The sequence below is a fragment of the Sander lucioperca genome, chromosome 13 (genome assembly GCF_008315115.2).
Source record: "Sander lucioperca isolate FBNREF2018 chromosome 13, SLUC_FBN_1.2, whole genome shotgun sequence".
NCBI lineage: Eukaryota > Metazoa > Chordata > Actinopteri > Perciformes > Percidae > Sander > Sander lucioperca.
In genome coordinates, this window is record NC_050185.1 from 36,057,810 (window position 1) to 36,079,738 (window position 21,929).

The 21,929-nt window shown below is 40.7% G+C and overlaps 2 protein-coding genes across 3 annotated transcripts in view; one reads left to right on the plus strand and one right to left on the minus strand.

Annotated features, from left to right (window-relative positions):
* Positions 1-21,929, minus strand: part of LOC116036424 (bromodomain-containing protein DDB_G0280777-like) — a 1,700,590-nt gene that overhangs the window by 793,427 nt on the left and 885,234 nt on the right. The window lies entirely within an intron of this gene.
* LOC116065176 lies at positions 1,280-7,030 on the plus strand. 2 transcript variants are annotated; one of them, XM_036008778.1, is made up of 6 exons: positions 1,280-1,635; positions 1,803-1,806; positions 2,115-2,364; positions 4,324-4,529; positions 4,871-4,982; positions 6,827-7,030. In XM_036008778.1, exons 1-6 carry the CDS (start codon positions 1,413-1,415, stop codon positions 6,989-6,991), a joined length of 960 nt encoding a protein of 319 aa, XP_035864671.1. In that variant the 5' UTR covers positions 1,280-1,412; the 3' UTR covers positions 6,992-7,030. The 2 variants fall into 2 exon arrangements, with proteins under 2 accessions (XP_035864671.1, XP_031176468.1); XM_031320608.2 differs by lacking the exon at positions 1,803-1,806 and having other exon boundaries at positions 1,282-1,634; positions 2,122-2,364.

Consider the following 21,929-nt stretch of genomic DNA (forward strand, 5'->3'; position numbering starts at 1 on the left):
TACAACGCTCTTCACAAGTTACTGTAAATAAATCATCAGTTCACTTCTTTCATTGAATTTGGGTGTTTTATTACATTTTATAGCATTTAAAGAAAAATTGATAATAGAACGTTGAAAAGACGTCGGAAAAAAATGTCAAAAATGTCGGAAAAAGTGACAAAAAACTTGGAAAAAAGTGAGAAAAGCTTAAAAAAATGTCAAAAAAGCGCAGAAAAATATTGAGAGAAACTTTGAAAAGTGTCGAAAATGACGACCAAAACGTTGGAACATTTTGACCCAGAAAAACAAAAAGTTGCATGTTCGACGGGGAAGACTACACAAGGGTTAATGATCTACCTACTGTATATTTATATTACCTACTGTATATTTATATTACCTACTGTATATTTATATTATCTACTGTATATTTATATTACCTACTGTATATTTATATTACCTACTGTATATTTATATTATCTACTGTATATTTATATTATCTACTGTATATTTATATTACCTACTGTATATTTATATTATCTACTGTATATTTATATTACCTACTGTATATTTATATTGCTTACTGTATATTTATATTACCTACTGTATATTTATATTGCACAACTTTTTAACAGGATGTGGTGCAAATGAGACAAACTGTCACTGGTTGGAACATGATCATCCTCTATTTCAGTTCATAAGTAACGATCACAACAACAATGAAAACCATTATTTTGCACGTTACCTTTTGCAAGTAAACTCTTATTCTGTGTCGTGTTCTGAAGGGGAATTTAAGTAGTTTAAAGAGGGAAATTATGAAGGGAAATGTCACAGTTCAAGGTGTTTTCACTGGTGATTTGTTGTACTGTTTAATTGATTCAATAAATACTTGTGATGCTAATCTTTCCAAAAGTCAACAAGTAATCATGTTAACTAATCGCGATTTCAAGATTGATCAAAATAACTGATTATAATTAGTGTCTGTAATGTGTATAGTACACATTGTTCTGTAACTTTTTTAAAGTCACTTAAGCTTTTTCTAAAATATTTAAACTTTTTCTAAAATTCTAAACTTTTATTCTGTTTCCATTAAGACAGGAAAGGAAATAAGAGGAAACAAAAGTGAAACCCTTTGGCCTGTTTCTCCCCTTCTCTAAATCACATGATGACTCATTGTTTATACCGCAGTTAATGATCTACCTATAGTTATATTGCACAACTTGTTAACAGGATGTGGTGCAAATGAGAGATAGTTTATCTCTCATTTGCACCACATCCTGTCTCTGGTACAAGTCGGTACATGATCATCGCGTCGGGTGAAGTCTCTATAAAAGAGGAAACGGGTTGGGCTTATTTATTTCCCTGAGATAACTTCACTTACAAGCAGAGAAAAGTGAGCACAGACTCAGACTTTTAATTTGTCTTTTTGATCTACCATGGAGAAAGGGGTCAACAGGAGAGAGCACAAGGAACATGTCTTTGAAAAACAGCACTTGAAGCTGAATGATTTAAAAGAGAAAGCTCGAGATTTGACAAATCAATATCTCTTCAAAGAAAACATCCCCAAATCCCCTCGCCCGGAGTTTCATGTGTCTCATCTGAAACATGACACAGAGGGAGACGGATTGCGTGGCATCTGGAGGGATAAAGGCTTCAAGGTAGGACAAAATAATATTATATTGATACCGTGATATAACACAAGTGTTGTCAATCACGGCTCCAAACAGCTGCATTACAGTAAAGTGATGTAATCTTCTGAACTCACCTGACTGGTCCAGCTGTTCTATTATTTGGCTTTATCCACTTAGTCAGATATTTTTTTCTTAACCCTTGTGTTTTCTTCCCGTTGTCCTCCCGAGTCAAAATTGACCCAGTCTGTTTTGCCAGTTTATAACTCTTGTGTTGTCTTTAAAGTAGTGTTTACAAGCTTGTTAGAATAGACACTGTGTCTTCTGACAGGGGGGCCTCAGTAATGCCTGTAAGAGAGAGGGGTCACATTTGGCCATTGGCTGCATCCTTTGGTTTTATTCAGAATAAATGCAAGTAACAACTGCATGTTTTTCACCTTTTCCCAGTTTAAAGCACCAAATTCGTCGCAACATTGACGTGTCAGATTAGTGATATCTGATTTTTTTTGGCTTCAAGGACCCGTTCTCTGGGTTGGATCTGCTGTGGTGGAGTCTGTCTGTGGGACCTGATGAGATAAAGTCAGCTGAGAGGAGACTCCTGGAGAAAACCTACCCAGATCAGACGGAGGAGCAGCTCCAGAAGCAGCAGGGATTCCTGGAGAAGTTCACCACCTCTCCAGCCTTCCTGAAGACCTCCAGGCTGGGCTCATACCGCTTCACCTTCCCCCTGAAGGACCTACTGGAGGCCTACAGCGAACAGGTACACAGTTTAAGTTTATTTATATATATAAGTTTGCACCAAAGTGCTTCACAAAGACTAAAACATAAGTAAACAAGCATGAAACACACACACACACACACACACACACACACACACACACACACACACACACATATATATATATATATATATATATATATATATATATATATATGTGTATATACATGGATTGGGTGAAAATACAACAATGTGTGTATGTGCTCGTTGCAAAAGAGCTGTGTGCAGTCAAATGAGGAAATGGTTAAAAGTCGGTCCGGGTGACCTCTTTATGCACAGAAGAGAGAGAGTTTACCTTGTCATAGTTGAATTACGACAGTTCAGTGGGTAAATAGGACATACAGAGAACCTCAAAGTCCCATTGACTCCTCTTTCCTCTGCAAATCTCACAATTTGAAACTGCCGCTGAAAACGGGTGAATCCAAACAAAGCTAATAGTTGACTTCAACTCGGTGGCTGTACCTTAATTGGCTCTGGTCTCTACCTTTGTCACGCCCCAAAATGTACATACAGACAAGCGCAGACACTAGTTTAGCTGCAAGCTGCGCTGTGTACTCTGTACACGGGAATTACAAAGAAGAAAGTTTTCAAGGATATTGAAAATGAACCACGGTTGTAAATGCAGTGTTCCAGGCTGTACAGGGCATGCTGACACTTTTCACATTTCATCGCGAGCTGCCGGTCGTGGTGCTCCAGGTAAGCGGTAGTTAGTGGTTCAGTTACCACAGAAAAGGTGACTGTGCGCTGGGTACAGAGCACCATGAGCTGCCGGTCGTGGAGCTCCGTCAGGTCAGCGTAGTTGGTGGTCTAGTTACCGGGTAACTGCGAGTGTGGCAGGCATGTTCCCTGATATTAATAAATTACGTTTTTTTCATTTATATTGCAATGCAAATAATACACTTAACCAGTAGCAAAGCGGCAATCGGGAGAGTCTGCACTTTTCCCGGTCTGATAATAGTTATACATTGCGAGTTCTTAGCAACGCCATCCAGCAGCCGCACGTTTGGAAGTCTATCGGTAACGTTAACAGACAGTGTGTGAGTCTAATGATGGAAAGCCAAAAAAGAAAAGGGAAAGGTGGCGCTGAGAATGTCAGACTCAAAAGAAAAAAAAAGGGATTGTGTTGTTCAACCCCCCCCGTGCGTCTTTGCTCTGCAGCTTCGCTCGTTGTAAACCAACCAATCAGCGCGCAGCTCATCTAAATATTCATGAGCATACCATAAAAGGGAGAAAACCTCTCGTTTCATTCTAGGGCTATTACACAGGGTTGCATTAGGGCGCATAGAACAGCACCCGGGCCCTTTTCAGCCCCAGCAATGTTACATACCCTATTAGGAGACCTTAAGGGACAGTGTGAGATACCCTATATAATCATTCTATCACCCCTTTAACACTTAGGTCATAAAAATAGATAGAGATAGAGATAGATAGAGGACCCAACCCCGGCGTGTGGTGTATGAAGATAGCAGTTTCTTCCTAGAAACAGGGAGACACGCCCCTGTGAGGGGAGGATAAGAGCGCAGGGAGAGGGTAGATCGGGGCTCATTCGAACCGAGATCCTGGTGGACCGGGCTGTGACTTGATGTCTGTTGCTAGGGAAACTTAGACTCTGTTTTTGGGAACCCACAGCTGTGTTTGTAACTTTTTTGCTGGACTTGCTGTAAACTTTGCTTAATTTGAATCCATCGTCTCAGATTGATGCTTGAGTTTTTGGTATAAGTCCCATCAAAGAATGCGCGGGAATTAGAGTAATTAGAGTAGAGATATCTCGGCCTTCGGGCCTATGCCTTTGTCGCCAGAATTCCCTTCAACAGTCTTAAAACCACCCACGGACTCAGCCTGTGTAATGGCTACCAGCAAGGAATTCCAGAGCCGGGAAGCCGGACTTTGATGAATGGATGTTCCTGTACTGTACAGTAATTTCTCTTCTGTTGTTTCCAGTTTTGCTCCGGCGCTCCTCCCATAATGCGGGTGTTCAAGACCATCCTGTACAAACAGGAAGTGAATTACGTTGTGCTGGTCCACAGTCCAGACCAGGAGCATCAGTTCTCTGACTATCCTCTGCTGACTGACAACCCAGACGCTGTCTGCACTTACAGAGACGGCTGCTTCATCTGGAGGCCTGAGGCCATGAGTGAGACACACGGGTAAGAACCACAGACACTCATCTGTCCTGCTGTTATTATAGACACTGAACTAACCACAGACACTCATCTGTCCTGCTGTTATTACAGACACTGAACTGACCACAGACACTCATCTGTCCTGATGTTATTACAGACACTGAACTAACCACAGACACTCATCTGTCCTGCTGTTATTACAGACCCTGAACTAACCACAGACACTCATCTATCCTGCTGTTATTACAGACACTGAACTGACCTGGAACTTGTAGCTTCCAGTTGTCTCTCTGTAGTTGCCATATCTTTAGTAATAGTAATGAGTGAAAGTCTTCAACGTTATCTTTGTCTCTGTTATTTGTCAGATATGAGTTGATCGAGGGACCTGATCAGATGGAAGTGAAGGAGCTGTTTGGTAGAGAAGTTCAGTTCTATGTTTGGGATAATGTCTCCATCGCCCTGCATGTGGATAAACAGGTACCTTCACTGCTCAATCTTCTCACTCTCTACAGACAGTCCCGTCTCCTTTTCAGTCTTGTTGTTTGGTCTTTTCTGTCCATATTATAAAGATAAAGGGGTCGAGAAGTTCCAAATCGATCTGCAGGCTCAAAACTTATGCCAACTGTCCACCAAATGACTTGTCAAGCGATTCCTCTTTCTCAGACAGATGTCCAATCTGGGAATGAAATCCTGAGCGTGTTGCTAGAGTCGGGGTGCTCCCGTCGTCTCAATCGTTTGGTTTAAGGTGGTGAACATTGTCAACAACTAATGAGTGCTCTCCGTCTCCAGCACCAAACAGGAAGCAGCAAACCGGCTAGACCACTATACAAACTGAAGCCCAAATCTCCCAAAAATGGGCGCTGCCATCTTGTAATTTTGGAGCCAGAGTCTGCGCAGTAGTAGTCAGATGGTGAAGCCTCTGGGCCCTATCTTGCACCTGGCGCAGCGCAAAGCCTGACGCAAGTGTCTTTGCTAGTTTAAGACCGAAGCAGTTGTCAGTTTCCCGTCCAGCGCCCACGTCGTTTAAATAGCAAATGCACCTGCACCCACTGACCAACAAAAACCTGGTCTAAAGTCAATAACGCAGCATTTCATTGTTATTTTAACAGAGCATTAGTAAAATGCTCCTAGGCTCGTGCACACTATGCTTGTTACACACACAGGGACGCACAGCAGCACACACACACACAGAAGATTACAAATAAAAATATTACAGTGCAAATCCTCCATCATAACAGCAATGCTCCAAGGTCCAAACGCGCCTGGCTTTTAAAGGGAATGGGAGATGACCTCTGATTGGTTTATTACATGTTACGCCCAAAACACAACTCTGATTAATGAAGACACTAAGTACAACCCTTTAGAACCATGCACCCGGCACACGGACACTTTTTTTCTGCCGTCAAACTAGCAAAAGTGGATTTGAACACGCCCTAAACACACCTGCACCAGGCGCTTCTCGCCGTGTGCTTAGATCGTTAAAATAGGGCCCATAGCTTCTAAGTCCCTCGCCTTAGCCTTAGTATCTAAGTCCCGCCCTTACACCCATCTGACCAATCAGGAGTTAATTAAAAATGTGGAATACATCCTGAATTTTATTTTAATTCATTCAGTATTATAGTAGTTATTTTATGAATTAGCATTTAGCAACAATATCTGACGTACCCCCTGCAGTCCTCCAAAGGACCCCTAGGGGGACACGGACCCCCATTTGAGAACCAGAGCTCTAGGTTGAAATGAGGAGCGGCTGGTTCGACTCGCCGCCTCTCAAAAGCTGACAAAAATCTTTTAAACTGACCTTTGTCGACAGATTTAGCAGCTGCACGGTCTATTTCTGTCTTAAAATGTTTTCAGAAACACGTTCCGGTGAACTATTTTCATAAAATAAGAGATTGTATTCTGTACGAGCCGCTGTTATAGTCGGTGTCAATATCACGGAGCAGCCAGCCCCACATGACGTGTTCGTCCAATTAGCTGCAGCCATCGTGGTTGTAGGAGGGCGGAGCCGGTTTTCTTTGCTTGTCATTGGTCAGTGACTAGAAACTAGAGGCGAGAACACTAGCGTGTGATGCTGGGAAGGGGAGCGATCCCATCCGTGCAGTGGTGTAGTCTAATGTATTGTAATGGGTATACTGTACTGTATATATATATTGACCAGAATCTGCATTTGGGGAATGGGGGGGGGAGAATCACAGTCTTGATCAGACGGTGGAGCCGCAGTATCCAAGTCATAATACACCGCGCCACCTGTTTAACCCTTTCATTCAGAGACCCTCCACTTGTTCTGCTCCTCATCTTCTCCTCTTGTTTTTCTGTTTTAGGTGCTGAACTTTGATGCCGGCCGACTGAGAGACAACCTCAAGTTCTGCCATGAAGGATATCCTTCAATTATACATCGCAACAAGTTTCATAACTTCCAGGGAGCTGAACAGTTAGTTAACAACTTGTGGCCCGACCATCCCTCCCCACTGGAGAAAGATGAATAGCTAAATTAACACTTAAAACACAATAAACATTATTCAAATAAAATCAGTTTGCAGTGTTCTGTTTAAAGGAAAATATTGGAAACATGTTTGACATGTGAATGTCACTGGGACACACACACACACACACACACACACACACACACACACACACACACAAAAAAAAAAATACTGTAACAGTAAATAACTTGTAAAAATACAGTAACTTTCCATTAATAAAATACAGTTTGTAGCTTTATTATGACATGAAATCTTGTGTATTTTTGGGGCTTTTTTGAAAGATATCTACACCTGAAACCCAGGTCTTTGTGTGTGTGTGTGTGTGTGTGTGTGTGTGTGTGTCTTTGGAAATCGAATAGACTTCAGACTTGACTTGCAACTCGAGCTTCGAGACTTCTCAACAACCTGAATTTCATGCAATTATTGTTTTTTAAATCTAAATGTATTCATGTATTTCTATTTTCTTTTATTGGTGCATATCCGTTGGGGAAACATTTGACGAGCTGCATGTCCCCTGCCCTTTTGCCATAATGTGCAACGTAACTCATGCGTTATGCCTTATGTGCACACACTCACGTATAAACAAATGCATTGACATGGTGACACCAAGTCCTCCCGGAGTTGTGCCTTTTGTCATTAGATTTACTTTCAATAACTTGGTAAACAGAGGCAGTAAGAGAACAGCTACATGCAAGGTGTGTGGCACCAAGACAACTTCATCAGGCATCTCAAAACGCACCTAAATAGGTCAGTCACTTGCTAATGTGAAAGAGACGTTACATTTAGCATACTATATCGTCACAGGTAACAAGCTAACCATCGCTAAATGTTGTGCTAATGCTGGGAACAGGCACATCGTATCGTTATAGTTAGTAGTTGCTGAGGCTCAGACATCAATGGTGCACAGGAGGCGGGACGCACGGATCCATCTCCCCAGGAACAAATGCTGTGTCGGGGGGGAACTCATGTGATGCCTAATTGATCCCGTGGATGATTTGTAGACTATTAAGTGAACAAGGTGTACCCGGTCCACCAAACACTGGGCCGTCTTTACTCTCTTAATTCTGCACATATTTCTGTTACTGTAGTCACAGTAGTTTACTATTTCATTATTCCATCCATGCGTGGCTCAGCGGATCCGTGCACACTGTCACCTGCCGTGGAGACGCTGGCCTCACTAACCTCTCCTCCTCTGAGTCGGGTCTCCCTCGCACTGGACTCAGTTTCACTGAGCGTACTAACACTTTGAAAATAAATGGTATTACATCAGTGAGTTCAAACTGCTTATTGTGCGTAATTTGGACTGAGATGCATGTTGTTCTGTAACTGGTGTGGCGCTGCCACTTTTCTCTTGATTTCCACTTCGACATTAGACATTTTTTTGAGTGAAGGAGACATTTAGCATATATCACCACAGGTAACAAGCTAACCATCACAAAATATTGTGCTAATGCTGGGAACAGGCTAATTGTATCTTTATAGTTGTATCCATATGATGTGACAGACTTAGGTTAATATTTCACCAGGTCTGAGGGCTAGAGGGATGTGTTAAGTAGACCCCATAAAGTTATCCTACAACTGATTTTAATACTGTACTGTCTGGATGGTAGCTACAGGACATGCTTTCAATTCACAAGATTTAACAATACAGTGTTAGGGACAGATCAGGTGGCCAGAGACTTGAGACTTGACTTGGACTTCCAAAAAAGCAGCTCCAGATGAAGCAGGGATTCCTGGAGAAGTTCACCACCTCTCCAGCCTTTAAGAAGACCTCCAGGCTGGGCTCATACCGCTTCACCTTCCCCCTGGAGGAACTGCTGGAGGTCTACAGAGAACAGGTACAGGGTTAGAGTTAAGCTCCATCAGTTTGTAGGTTGTGTTGGCAGAAGTAAAAACAATCAATAGAGTGATAGACGTCAGGTCGTCCATTAAAACCTCTTCTGTTGGATCCAGTTTTGCTCCGTTGGCGATGAGAGCGTCATGCGGGTGTTTAAAGCAGCCATATTATGCTCATTTTCAGGCTCATAATTGTATTTTAAGGTTGTACCAGAATAGGTTTACATGGTTTAATTTTCAAAAAGCACCATATTGTTGTTGTACTGCACCGCTCTCTCTCACTGCTGCAGATCCTCTTTTCAGCTGGTCTCTGTTTTAGCTACAGAGTGAGACCTCTTTTCTTCTTCTTCTTCTGTACTATCTTTGATTGCACTGCACATGCCCAGTAGCTCAGATGTAGATCATGTCAGCTATCTAGCTCCATAGACAGTAAAAGAAAGGCTGTTTCTACAACTTCGGTCAGTTACAAGGCAGGATTAGCTGGGGACTTCTAAATGAGGGCGCACATGGAAGTAGTTCTTTTGTAGATTATGGTGAACTTGTGTGTGTTGTAGCAGTGCTTTGCTATTGAGAACGAGGTAGCATGCTAGCGTTAGCATTAGCGTTAGCATGCTAACACTAACGTTACGAGCTAATGGTTGCGGTTAGCCTGCTCGTTTCGGATTGTGACGTCACAAACCATGCCGATTTAGACCAGCTCACCCAGAGACTGAAGGCAGGACACATTCAGAAACCGTATCTCACTCTAAACAGCATGGATGGATTTTTTTTTCAAAGTTTGTATGTGTGTGGAAGCATCACACATACAATACAATACAATTTCATAATATGGGGACTTTAAGACAAGCTTGTTCAAACAGGAAGTGATGGAAGACAGGAAGAATGAGGGAAGACATTTTAATAGTGAAAAACTATCAGATGGTCACACTGTTGACACTTAATTTAGCTATTCATCTTCCTCCAGTGGCCACAATTCATTAACAAGCTTTTCAGCTGTTAGGAAGTCTTCAAATGTGGCACCACGTGGACAGTGGAGGAGGAAATGGACATGAAAGTTCAGTCTTGATCTTGAAATGAAAAGTCTCTCAGTCTTTATCAGACAGAGTTGGCTAAATGTCAGACAGAGTTGGCTCTGCTCTGGGAAAGCTCTGGAAAAAGGGAGTTAAATGGAATTTAGAGTGAGTTAGTGTTTTCCATTTGATTGTATTTGATCGTATTTGATGTTATGTTCTGTATTCTCTTGTTAATTAAACTATATGGCCTCTTTAGGTCCAGCAGCACTTCCCTCTGCTAGTGATGAGTCAGCAGAAACTCTTTCTGAACTGAACACACAAACAGCAGCAGAACAGAACCTGTTACATCTGACATATGTTTTTTACTGTTTTTGGCTTCAGGAACTAGCACCTTGTATGTTAGTGTCCCTGATGTTGTCCTGGCCTGGGTGGGGCCAGCATTCTCATTGAAATGCATGGCTGCCAGGTACAGCCTGATAATAGGGTGTAGTTGTGTACATAACTCTGGCATAACATAGCACCTTCAGGAGTTAAGTTGTCCTGCCCTCAGACAACCATCAGCCAAAACTAACACATTTATCTTTCGTTTTCCTACTCTTCCTGTCTTAGTTTCTCTTTATGTATTTCTTTATTATTATTTATTTCTAAAAAGTGGGTATGAGCTATATGCGGCGCATTGGGGAGCAGGACCATGTGGGGCGCCAAAGCGACAGTAAAAAAATAAAAAAATAAAAAAAAATTGAAAATAAAAAAGTTATTATTTTTTTGGTATTTTCTATATGTGGCTGCTGTTGTGCATTTCTAAATCATTTCTGCATTTCCTCAATGTTATTATATCACATTTTAGAGGACTAACAGGATAGAGTAGGCGCCCTGTCTCATAAGCGTCCATCATAGAATGTTGACATAGAATGTTGACATAGAATGTTGACATAGAATGTTGACATAGAATGTTGACATAGAAGAGGGGGGGAGCGGGGAGCGGGTGGACGCCGTGAGCGCGAAGCAAGCAGGTACGAGTCGTGAAGTAGGAAAAAGAAAAAGAACAAAGCAAAACAGCTGTTGGGGTGAAAAATAGAAAAAGAAAGAGGGAAAAGGAGATGACGTGTTAAGGGATGTGACAACAGTTAAATAAGTGGATGGTGAGAGGCAACAGGTAGGATTTAAAGTGTGACGTCTGTGCTTGCAAATATTCATGTTAGCAGACTAGCTAGCGTTTGCTAACACTGGGAATGTAGCAGCCAAATGAGGGTTTACAGCCAGCTTAGAATATGCAAAACCAAGGTTGCTGAGCTGAAAACTGGTAAATAGCTATAGTAATAAATGACAAGAATCTGGAAAAAATAACTAATGCTATAACTCTGGTTTACCATGGAATCATGCATAGATTTGCTACCAAACATGGAGGCTTTCAAATATCCATGTTAAAAGACTGGCTAGTGTTTGCTAACTTAATGCAAACCAGTGTTGCTGATAGCTACATTTAGATTTTGATGATTCAAGTTGTGCAATGTGCAATGATTTTTAAATAGCATTGCTCCCTCTCTCTCTCTCTCTCTCTCTTTCTCAGTCCAACAGGTTGCATTCTCAACCTCTCTGCTGGTTGGAGGCATATCAGCAACTATTGGACCCTTTCCCTCGGACTACACCCTGATCTTCAAACCACCAACATCGGAAATGCCTACAACTCAAACACAGGTAGCTGGAGACAACAGGTTTTTGTTGTCTTAAACAAGTCTTCGTAGCACTTCATAGATTTGAAATTATTTTCATCTGCATCCAAATAATAATACATACAAGTTTCTTTTTTCCTTCAAATTTTAAACTGGTTAATGTTTCTGATTGTCTCTTGTTTCTGTAATTTTAGCAATGCTATCTCTGAGTGTTTCTTTATTCTTCTTGTTTCAACTTTAACTTACTGAAAGCAGATAATCAAACCCAACATCATAGCAGTATAAAGAAACAGAGAATGTTGAGCTGTTGTAACATATCAACTCTGTACGATGTCCACATGAGATTCTCTGGACATTGGACGGTTCAGTCTCGCTTTCTAACATGAAGACACAACAGGAGATTTCTAATTTTAAATAAGTAATTTTGGTGCCTAAATCAAACCAAACTGCATCCGTTTCACAACATTAATGAGAATTATAAAACTGCAACAGTTGCGTTTTCGGATAAGAAAACTGTCAAAAAAAAATAAAATAAAACTCATACAAGCAACTTTTGAAAAAAGCTATTTTTTGTTGTTGAAAAAGTGACAAAAAAAGTTAAAATTACATATGTAGATTGGTGTGTGTGTGTGTGTGTGTGTGTGTGTGTGTCTGTATGTGTGTGTATGTGTGTCTCTGTGTTTGTGTTTTATATTTATTTTAAGGATTTTTGTGTTCACATGAAATATAATAATTTTAGCAGTTAAAATCATGTCTCTAGACCCTTCAGAAATGGGGCTGCCAGTCACTGGTCCTCACAATGTCATAAAAACGGGATAGCGTATCTTGTGTGTGTGTATGTCTCTGTGTGTGTGTGTCTGCATGTGTGTCTGTGTGTGTTTTAAATTTATTTTAATCATGTTTGTGTTCACATGAAATATAATAATTTAGCCGTTAAAATCCTGGATTATAAATCATGTCTCTAGACCCTTCAGAAAGGGTGGTGCCAGTCACTGGTCCTCACAACGTCATAAAAATGGGAATGCCTCTGTGTGTGTGTGTCTGTGTGTGTGTGTGTGTGTTTGTATGTGTTGTATTTGTTACCAAATCAAATATTCAAATGTCAGTTTTAGCTAACTATATGAAAGCTATAGTATTTTGTTTGCAAGTGTCTCAGTTTGCTAATAACGTTACATAGCTAACATTAGCTTACTGACGGTTAACTTGCCTGAAATGCCAACAAAGTGCCTTTAGCTAGCTAAAAACATGAGGTTTAAGCATGATTATTTTAGCACCATTTGTCTACCAGAGAAGACAAGTTAGCTGTTAGTAAGCTAATGTTAGTTATGTATTAGCAAGCTAAGGCACTTGCAAACATAGTAGGCTACTATAGCTTTCTGATTGATTTACTATAACACACGCTGCATACTGTGTACAAAATGCAGCTTTAGGTTAACTTACAGACTTGTCACTTGTTAACTGTACAAGACATCTTAATGACAGCCATGCTCCACCCTCAACCTTTAGCCATCCTGTTATCAAGAGCCAGGCAGCTTTTTAGACTCAGTGAGACATTATCATAATATCTAATGGTGTTTTTTCCCATAGACAGTATATAAGAATGGACCAACAGATCCCGTTGCTCTGGACGGAGACCAGTGAAGGATATTAGAAGCACTTTTCTAGTGATGGCTGAGCAGCCTCCAACTGAGAGAGACGACGTAGATGTGACGTGAGCAACCTGTCTGAAAGTTGGAAGTCTTCTGGTAGCTGTGCCAAGAGAAATCTCAATCATTCCCAATCTAGCAGAGACGGAGAGCGTAGGTATATGTAAGGAGATAACATAGGCACAGGCTAATTATTGATCACTAAAATGCTAGTTAACATTAGTAAATAAACTTAAACAGCTAATGGTAGTCCAAACTGCCTGCGAGCTTCTCCTGTACTATACGGTAATTCCTCTACTATGAGACAGTAAGTCTCGGTAATGGAGCCTTTTATACATTGTTGTGTTTCTTTAGAAATAAACAATGGACAAATAAAGTCTTTAAATGCTTCAGATGTAAAGTTATTCGCTGTCAAAGTGGCGCCAAAATGAATGGCAGTCAATGGGATGCTAATGGGAGGTGATGGCTTATTAGCATCAAAATGGCGCCATAGGAGGTTCGTGGTCCAAGGAGAGGCTAACCCCCTTGGTTTTCCCCTGCTAGTACCAGCTCTACTCGGCTCGACTCTAGTCGGCCGCAGTGCCCCGTCCTCCTTTTTCCATTGCAGATTTAGTACTGCCTCATGCGTGAGGCAAGCTTGGCTGGTCATCATAGCGGCGCTGCAGTAAACTAACTGTGACCTAACCCGACACACACACAGAACGTGGAAGGTGTGTTGTTGCCAGAAGACACATTTAGTTTCTAAAGAAGCTGGAGGCAGCAAAAAAAAAAAAACTCAGCTGGCTAAACTATTTAAAAATAGCGGGTTTGTTCAGGACACCAACGTCTGTCGCTTTTACGTCACCTTTTGGTATCGCCTCAGCTCGCTGGGAACCTCGACTGAGGTGGTACTAAATAAAGTACCTGTTAGCAGGTACCAGGGACTTTTTTTCGTAATGGAAAATTAAAAAAGGCGAGTAGAGTCGAGCAGAGTCGAGCAGGTACCATGTGATGGAAAAACGTCATTGCTTACCACTCAGCTCAGTGGCAGTATTATGGGCTGGTATGTACATGTGTTGATGGGGAGTGCAAGGAGTGGTGGGCTGGTCTGGGGCTCAAAAGTCCAAGATTTTTGCAATGAATTAAAACCACAAAACATATCCACTCGGCACCCATGAATGGTGAAAGAATCAAACGGGGACAAAAGCATATTGTCCCAGCCCTAGAGCTCATATGTGAAAACATCTTACCATTCATTGTTTCTTCATACTGCTATGATGTTGAATTTGATTATCTGCTTTCAATAAGTTAAAGTTGAAACAAGAGCAATAAAGAAACACAGATGTAATTGCAATGATATATGTTTATTTGATTAAAATGACAGAAACAAGAGAGAATCAGAAACATTAATCACTTTATATTTGAAGGAAAAAAGATTCCTGTCGACAATTATTAATTATTATTATTTGGATGCAGATGAAATCAGAGAAAATCTATGAAGTGCTATGAAGACTTGTTTAAGACAACAACAACCTGTGTGACTATCACACAGCTGCTGTTTCTGTCTTATATGGGGAACAGCAGAAACCCACTGAAGGTGTTGTGGTGACTTCCATCGGCATATGCCAAATTGTTGGCCATCAGACGCACAAACACAACGTCTCCCACCGCTAGCAAAAGCGTAGCGCCTTTAGAAGTAGTCATAAAATTGTCCTTCTGTTGCTCGAATGCCATGAAAACATACTCTGAGTTCTTGACCAACCAACCCCCTGAACCGTGGATGTTGTCTCCAAATGCACCGAACGTCCACTCAAAGTAGTACGCTCCTCTCACCGGGGCAGTGAACACACCTGTTGGACGTATGTTATTGTCATTTTACAAATAGAAATTGAAAAAATGTTTCAACATCAACATCAACATGCAAGTGAAATGTATTACAGATGCACAATACATCAACACCAATCTCTGAAACTAGTCCAGTATTGAACAAGAACCAAGCTGTAATGTAACCCTACAGGACTAATGTTCAGCAGCAGTTAGAGTCACTAAAAGTTCTGTTGTTGCTGCTGACAGACTCAGATTATTATTCTAAGTGTCTGACAACATTATGGGATGGATCCCTACAGAGATAGACCTTTTAGTTAAAGAGTAAGATCCTTTTAGTTTAACATGAAACAGACCCGAAATCACCATCACCAAACTCCACCAGACTCCATGTAAATAATCAGTACTTTTAGCGTGTATAGAGCCAGCATATTTCCACCAGACTCCATGTAAATAATCAGGACTTTTAGCGTGTATAGAGCCAGCATATTTCCACCAGACTCCATGTAAATAATCAGGACTTTTAGCGTGTATAGAGCCAGCATATTTCCAACAGACTCCATGTAAATAATCAGGACTTTTAGTGTGTATAGAGCCAGCATATCTCCACCAGACTCCATGTAAATAATCAGGACTTTTAGCGTGTATAGAGCCAGCATATCTCCACATGTAAATGGGTGAATTAAGGGTTTATTTCAACCAAACCAGAGTGGTGATTGTTGGAACAGTGGAAAGATGAACCAAGATGGCTTTTGATAGTTTTATTTAGTTTCTGTCCACTTTGAATGAAGTGTGTTTTACGATGACAAAAGTACTAATTATTTACATGGAGTCTGGTGGAGTTTGTGATGGTGACGATCCTTTCCATAATGTTGTCAGACACTGAGAAAAATAATCTATAATTTATTGGCTTTTTCAAATGTTTTGCAAAAAAGAAATACATTACTTTTACAAATACAGTGTTTACACGTGTTTCTCAGTATATAATTATCATAGAAACTGGTTTTATAAAGATTAATACAGGCATCGCTAAATATTGGTATTCTGCCAAAATGTTCATATAGGTGCATCCCTAAAATGTATTGTTGGAATATCAGAGCTACCTGAGTTTGAGTTGTAGGCATTTCCGATGTTGGTGATAACGTATTTGTAGACCAGGGTGTAGTCCATGGAAAAGGGTCCAATAGTTGCTGGTTGGTCTTTAGGCAACAGAGCGACTGAGAACGCAACCTGTTGGACTGAGAGAGAGAGACACAGGCAGAGAGAGAGAGAGAGAGAGAGAGAGAGAGAGAGAGAGAGAGAGAGAGAGAGAGGCAGAGAGAGAGAGGCAGACAGACAGAGAGACAGAGAGAGAGACAGGCAGAGAGAGAGAGAGACAGAGAGAGAGAGAGAGACAGAGAGAGACAGGCAGAGACAGAGAGAGACAGGCAGAGAGAGAGAGAGAGAGAGAAATGTTATTTTAAAAATCATCAAATATTAAACTGATCATTTTGAGTGTAATCAAAGTGTTTAATTTACTACATTTCTAACAAGGTTCAGTATTTAGAAAGCAGGACATGAGTTTAAAATAGAAACAGAATATTTAATTGGCTTTTGAGAATGTTATAGTTATGGGATCATACATAATCAGAATCAAGTCAAAATTAATAGATGTGGTTGTTTGGAATCAGGATATCTTCATGTATAGGTGTCTACATTTTGACCCTTCTCTGTAAATATATTCAGTTTTATTAAATTAATTGTTGTGTGGTTTGCGTTGTATATTTTCCATGTGATGTTTTCCTGCTGCATACAAATTGCCCTTCTGGGACAAAGAATAAACTGAACTGAACTAAATAAGCTACTAAAAGCTTTTTGGAGACACTACAGGCAGAAAGATTTTTCAATTCATATATTACCCTATTCTCAGGTTAACTGAACCACAAACTACCGCTGATTTGACAGAGCACCATAGGCTGCGTCATGTGACCAGCCTGGTTTCGTACGATATTTTACATATTGCTATGCATCCAGTTTCATCCGATATCATCATGGGCGTCAGTTTGGTTTGAATTGTGCCGGGGACAGAGACGCATTCGGAAGTACATTTCCAGAAGTGCTGGGTACAATGACGCCTTCATTTTTTTTTTCTTTTTCGCGCAGGTGATGTTTTGAAAGACGCTGTCCTGTAGCTTACTAATGAATAAAAACGTGGTTTAATGTACTTAAACAATGATTACCAAATTTCTCTCATATTGCTCCTCATAACCACTGAAAACTGTCAAAAAATCTAACCCAAAGTCCTATTATTATGGACGTCATCTGACGTTTCTGCTTCACATTTTCAGCAGGGCAGCGAAGCGGCTGTGGGTTGACTCCCCACGGTTCTCATGGGGTTTATAAGTCATAACGTGAAAAAGCTTAACGTGGTTTAATGTACCTAAACAACGATCAATCATCACCACATTTCTGTTAGATTTTCAGTGGTTATGAGGAGCAATATGAGAGAGAAATTTGGTAATCATTGTTTAGGTACAAGCTTTTTCCTCGCCATAGGCGCCAATGAAGAAGACAACGCTAATGTGAGATAACTTCTATAATCGTTGGATTTCGGTTTAGTTCTTTTGACAGGCTTAAGTGTTCATTAAGAGATATGGCCATGAGAAATTTGGTGACGATTGCTCGTTGTTTAGGTACATTAAACCACGTTAAGCTTTTTTTCATGTTGAGCAGAATGTCCCGACAGGCAGCGTAGTGAACAGAGCAGATGCAGCCAGTGCAGCAGCAGAGCGGCTGCATCTGCTCTGTGGGGATAGAGATTGTTGGTAGAGGTCGACCGATATGGTTTTTCTCTGGCCGATGCCGATGTCGATCTTTAGAAATCAGGGTCAGCAGATTATTTTGGCCGATATGTGCTTGTTTTTAAAACTCTATTTGAAAGATAAAATGTAACACTAATATACACAGAATTTCTCAACAAAAAAATTTATTGAGCACTTCACCAATCTACACTTGTATACTTCAATTAAAAATGTAATGTAAAAACATACTGTATATTGTATAAATAACGTATGAAACAGGTAAGAAAATAAATTGTCAAACTTTTAAATGAAAAAAATAAAGTTTAGTGCACTTAGCAGCATTAAATTTCTGAGAATACAAATCTGCTTCACAGAAAGTGATATATTATTAATCTCAACACTATTTCCTCCTAACTCCTGTTGAATCACATATGACTAGGGCTCTCTAAAGTCAGTTCTTGTTCACCTGGTTTGTTAGATCATTGTTCATTTGTTGAAGTGTTTTCTCTGTGCTTTGGGGACCCTGCTGTTAGATGTCCTGTTGACCTCATCAGGATCTTATCTGAGAAGATTTGTCATTCAAACAACTCTGAGTTGTAATTTAAAACTCGTCCAGCCAATTTAATAAAATTAAGGGTTTTATTCGTGCTCAAGTCCATAGATGCAGTTAATAGATACAGGCACGGAGAACTGAAGGCTCTGTTAGCAACGGTTAGTTCAGTTAGCTAGCTCCAGTTAGCTCCGTTATAGGAGTGGATGTGACTGCCACGGACAGGGGTAACAACCAGACTCTGATAAATGACATTCGGGGAGCTTCCACAGCGGTGTGGCCGCGGTGTTTGTACGGTTTTATTAGTACAGTTAATCCCAAGTTAAGAACACCAGCAACATGCTACTGCTAACGGTAGCGTCTGTGCCTGAAGTGGCTGCGCGAGACACACGGCAAGACTTCACAAGGGGAGGGGCTGGAGGCACCTGGTCTGGGCGCACTGTAAAAAATGTCGCCTATTCATGTTTTTAACACTAGGCTGCCCGCAGATGCGCCTGCCTATTAATCGGCTTGATATACTGGGATATTGGCCGATGCCGATTATGTTAAAAAAAGGCCAAAAATCGGCCGATTAATCGGCCGGCCAATAAATCGGTCGACCTATAATTGTTGGCATCTGTCACTTTTAACTTAATTGAGCTCGAGGTTTTAAAAGAAAAGTGGTGGGTACAAAATGACTCATGACGAAATCTGGTAGGTACGCGTACCCACCGTCCCCACCGAAATCGACGTCTATGGATATCATACGGACCTATTCATGAGAATGCGGTGGAATGATCAGAGTACGATACCTATCTGTTGTTGCTTCAGCTTGTCCACTTCAGTCTTCAGCTGTGCTTGACCTGCAAAAACAGAGACAAAACTTCATCAGCTTCTTCTCATTGCAGCTTGAGTTTCTTTGGACATTTTTCTAGACTTGCAAAGATTAGTGTATTAGTCATCATCTATTAAATAAATCTCCAACTATTCTGAGAATTGATTAATCAGTTTGAGCATTTGAATATATTTCTGCTATGACACGGTCTAAAACAACAGTGGTTTCTAGAGACGGCTTTACTACTGTACGTTGAGTCTCTTTGCAACAACGTCTTGTCCACCTTATAAATATTTTTCACCAGGCCTGATGCCTTCACGCTGTCGGCGCTCGGGCCCTTATTAAAATGATCTCTAATGGAGCTAGACAGTTAAAAGCATTTCACCGTTACAGAACCTGAAAACAGCAGGAGTTGCAAACATTGAAATTAAGAGGAGACACTACAGGCAGAAACATTTCAGTTAATAGTTTCTGTACTCTTTATCTTCCCTAAAATGTTGTCTCCTATGGAGGCCCTTAAGGACCAAACACAACATTTGTGAAATGTTGTGTTTTGTCCTTCAGTTCCACCGTTCATTCAGGGTTAGGGTTAGATGCGTGGAAAGAAAACGTTTATTTTATTAAACTTTGTCTATTTGTGTGTGTAGATTTCTTCAAAATTTACCAGCATTTGGAATTGTTTGGCCACCATGATTTAATTTAGTAAAAATGAAATGTTTCTCTGTAAATCTCAGCAGCAGAAGCAGCCGGCAGCAAGAAAAGTGATCAGAGAACAATACCTTGCTGTTGTTTATTCAACTTGTCCACTTCAGTCTTCAGCTGAGCTTGACCTGCAAAATCAGAGACAGTTTCTTTGTCAGCTTGATTTTACTGCTCCTTCAGTTTCTTTGGTCATTGCTTTAGAGCTGCATGAATCAGTTGTCAACTATTAAATTAATCTCCAACTATTGTGATAATTGATGAATTGGTTTGAGTAATTTTTTATGAACAAACAAAACAAGACATTTGAGGACGTCATCTTAGGCTTTTTGGGAAACACTAATCCACATTTTAGAGTCCCAACAAATAATCCATTCAATGGAATTCCATGAACATAATCAGTAGTTTCAGCCGTACTTTGCTCCACTACATAGAAAAATACTTATTTCTCTCCTTTTGTGTATTTCTGAACTGCTATGACACGATGTAAACAGTCCATTACTGTACCTGTAGCCTGCAGCTTCATGTCAGCCTTCAGCTGAACCAACGAGGCGTTCATCTCTCTCAGCGCAGCGTAGATATCTTGAGTAAAAGTCCGATGGCTTTCCACACTTTCACCCTCGGGGACGGAGCCGAGCAGCAGCAACAGCGTAAAACTCACAGAGATCCTCATTCTCGCACTGGCAGCTTACTGTTGAACTGTGCCGTCTGTAAACTTGTGTGAGCTTTATGTAGAAGTCCTTCAGAAAAACATCAAAAAGGTGATGTGTCAACGTCAGTTTGATTAACAAGGGTGTAACCATTTCTTCCCATATCACAGAACATTTCCTAGAGAAGATAAACACATTGATGATCTATTACATTGTTAAAGGGTACCTTTAAACTTACCCTTATCTTACCATGTCTGTATGTTGACCAAGGTTATAATCTTTAACGAAAACTAACAAAATAACGAAAACTAGGAGGGAAAAAACAGTCGTTAACTGAAATAAAAAAAATGAGGCATTACAAAAAAACAAAAAAAAAACCGATAACTAACTAAAACTGTAATGTCTGTTTGCAAAACTAAAATGATCAAGTAAATGTCCTTAATTTTCATCTTTGTCAATGTCTTTCATAGAGCAAATAACATTATATCTTTCAGAGTTGACATTTCCGACCATAGACCTGTTTTATACAGTCTATGCCATAGACACATATGTAGTTTCTGACTGGGAACCCAGACATTTGGACATTTAATGACAAATATAACATTGTTGGGACCACTGAAACCAGTGTTAAACTTGATTTTAAACAAATAACTGAGTTTAAACAAGGATACATGGGGTCAACATGTGCCTGAGACAACTGTGGGCTACAGGCAACTCCACAGCCTGACTGCTTTCTGAGACAAAGGAAACATGTGGCCACAGACAAAGAGATTGAGGCTATTGAGGATCAAGACTGCAAAGAAACAGGAGGGCTATGGAACGGGTAATAAATCAACAAGTGGCAGGGCACAGCGCCCTGAGATTTGTTATATGAACGGCTGGGCTGCATTATCATCCAGGCAGAGCGCCTCTTCAACCCCTCTACTTAGTAGGACACAGCCGTGGACAGCTGCAAAATGGAAAATTAGCAACAAAATGCCTCCCCAACAACTGAGTGTGCAGGTGGAGAACAGATTTGCTCCACTGCTGCAGGACCCTGGACCTTCATCTGATGACCTGGATTGTGTCTCATCGTCACACAGCAGGGTAAGGACTGAGAGCAATTCAAAAAGTAAAACCCTGCAGGGAAAGCTAAAAACTGGGCCTCAAACTCTGATTGTGGGTGACTGTGACGGTGCTGTAAAAGACATAAAAAGCAGTAAAAACACCAAAATACTCTGTTTTCCCAAAGACATGGTGTCTGACTTGGCCCAAAGAATCCCAGATATCATGGCAGCACACCCAACTGTGAAGAACATCATACTGCATATAGGGTCACATGATGTTGTAAAGCAACAGTCTGAAGTGCTGAATCGTGACTTTATGAATCTGCTGAACACAGTCAGCTCCCTAAACGTGAAGGTGTTTATCAGTGGCCCTATACCGCCAGTCAGAAGAGGAGCTGAGAGATTCAGCAGACTGTTGGCACTGAACAAAT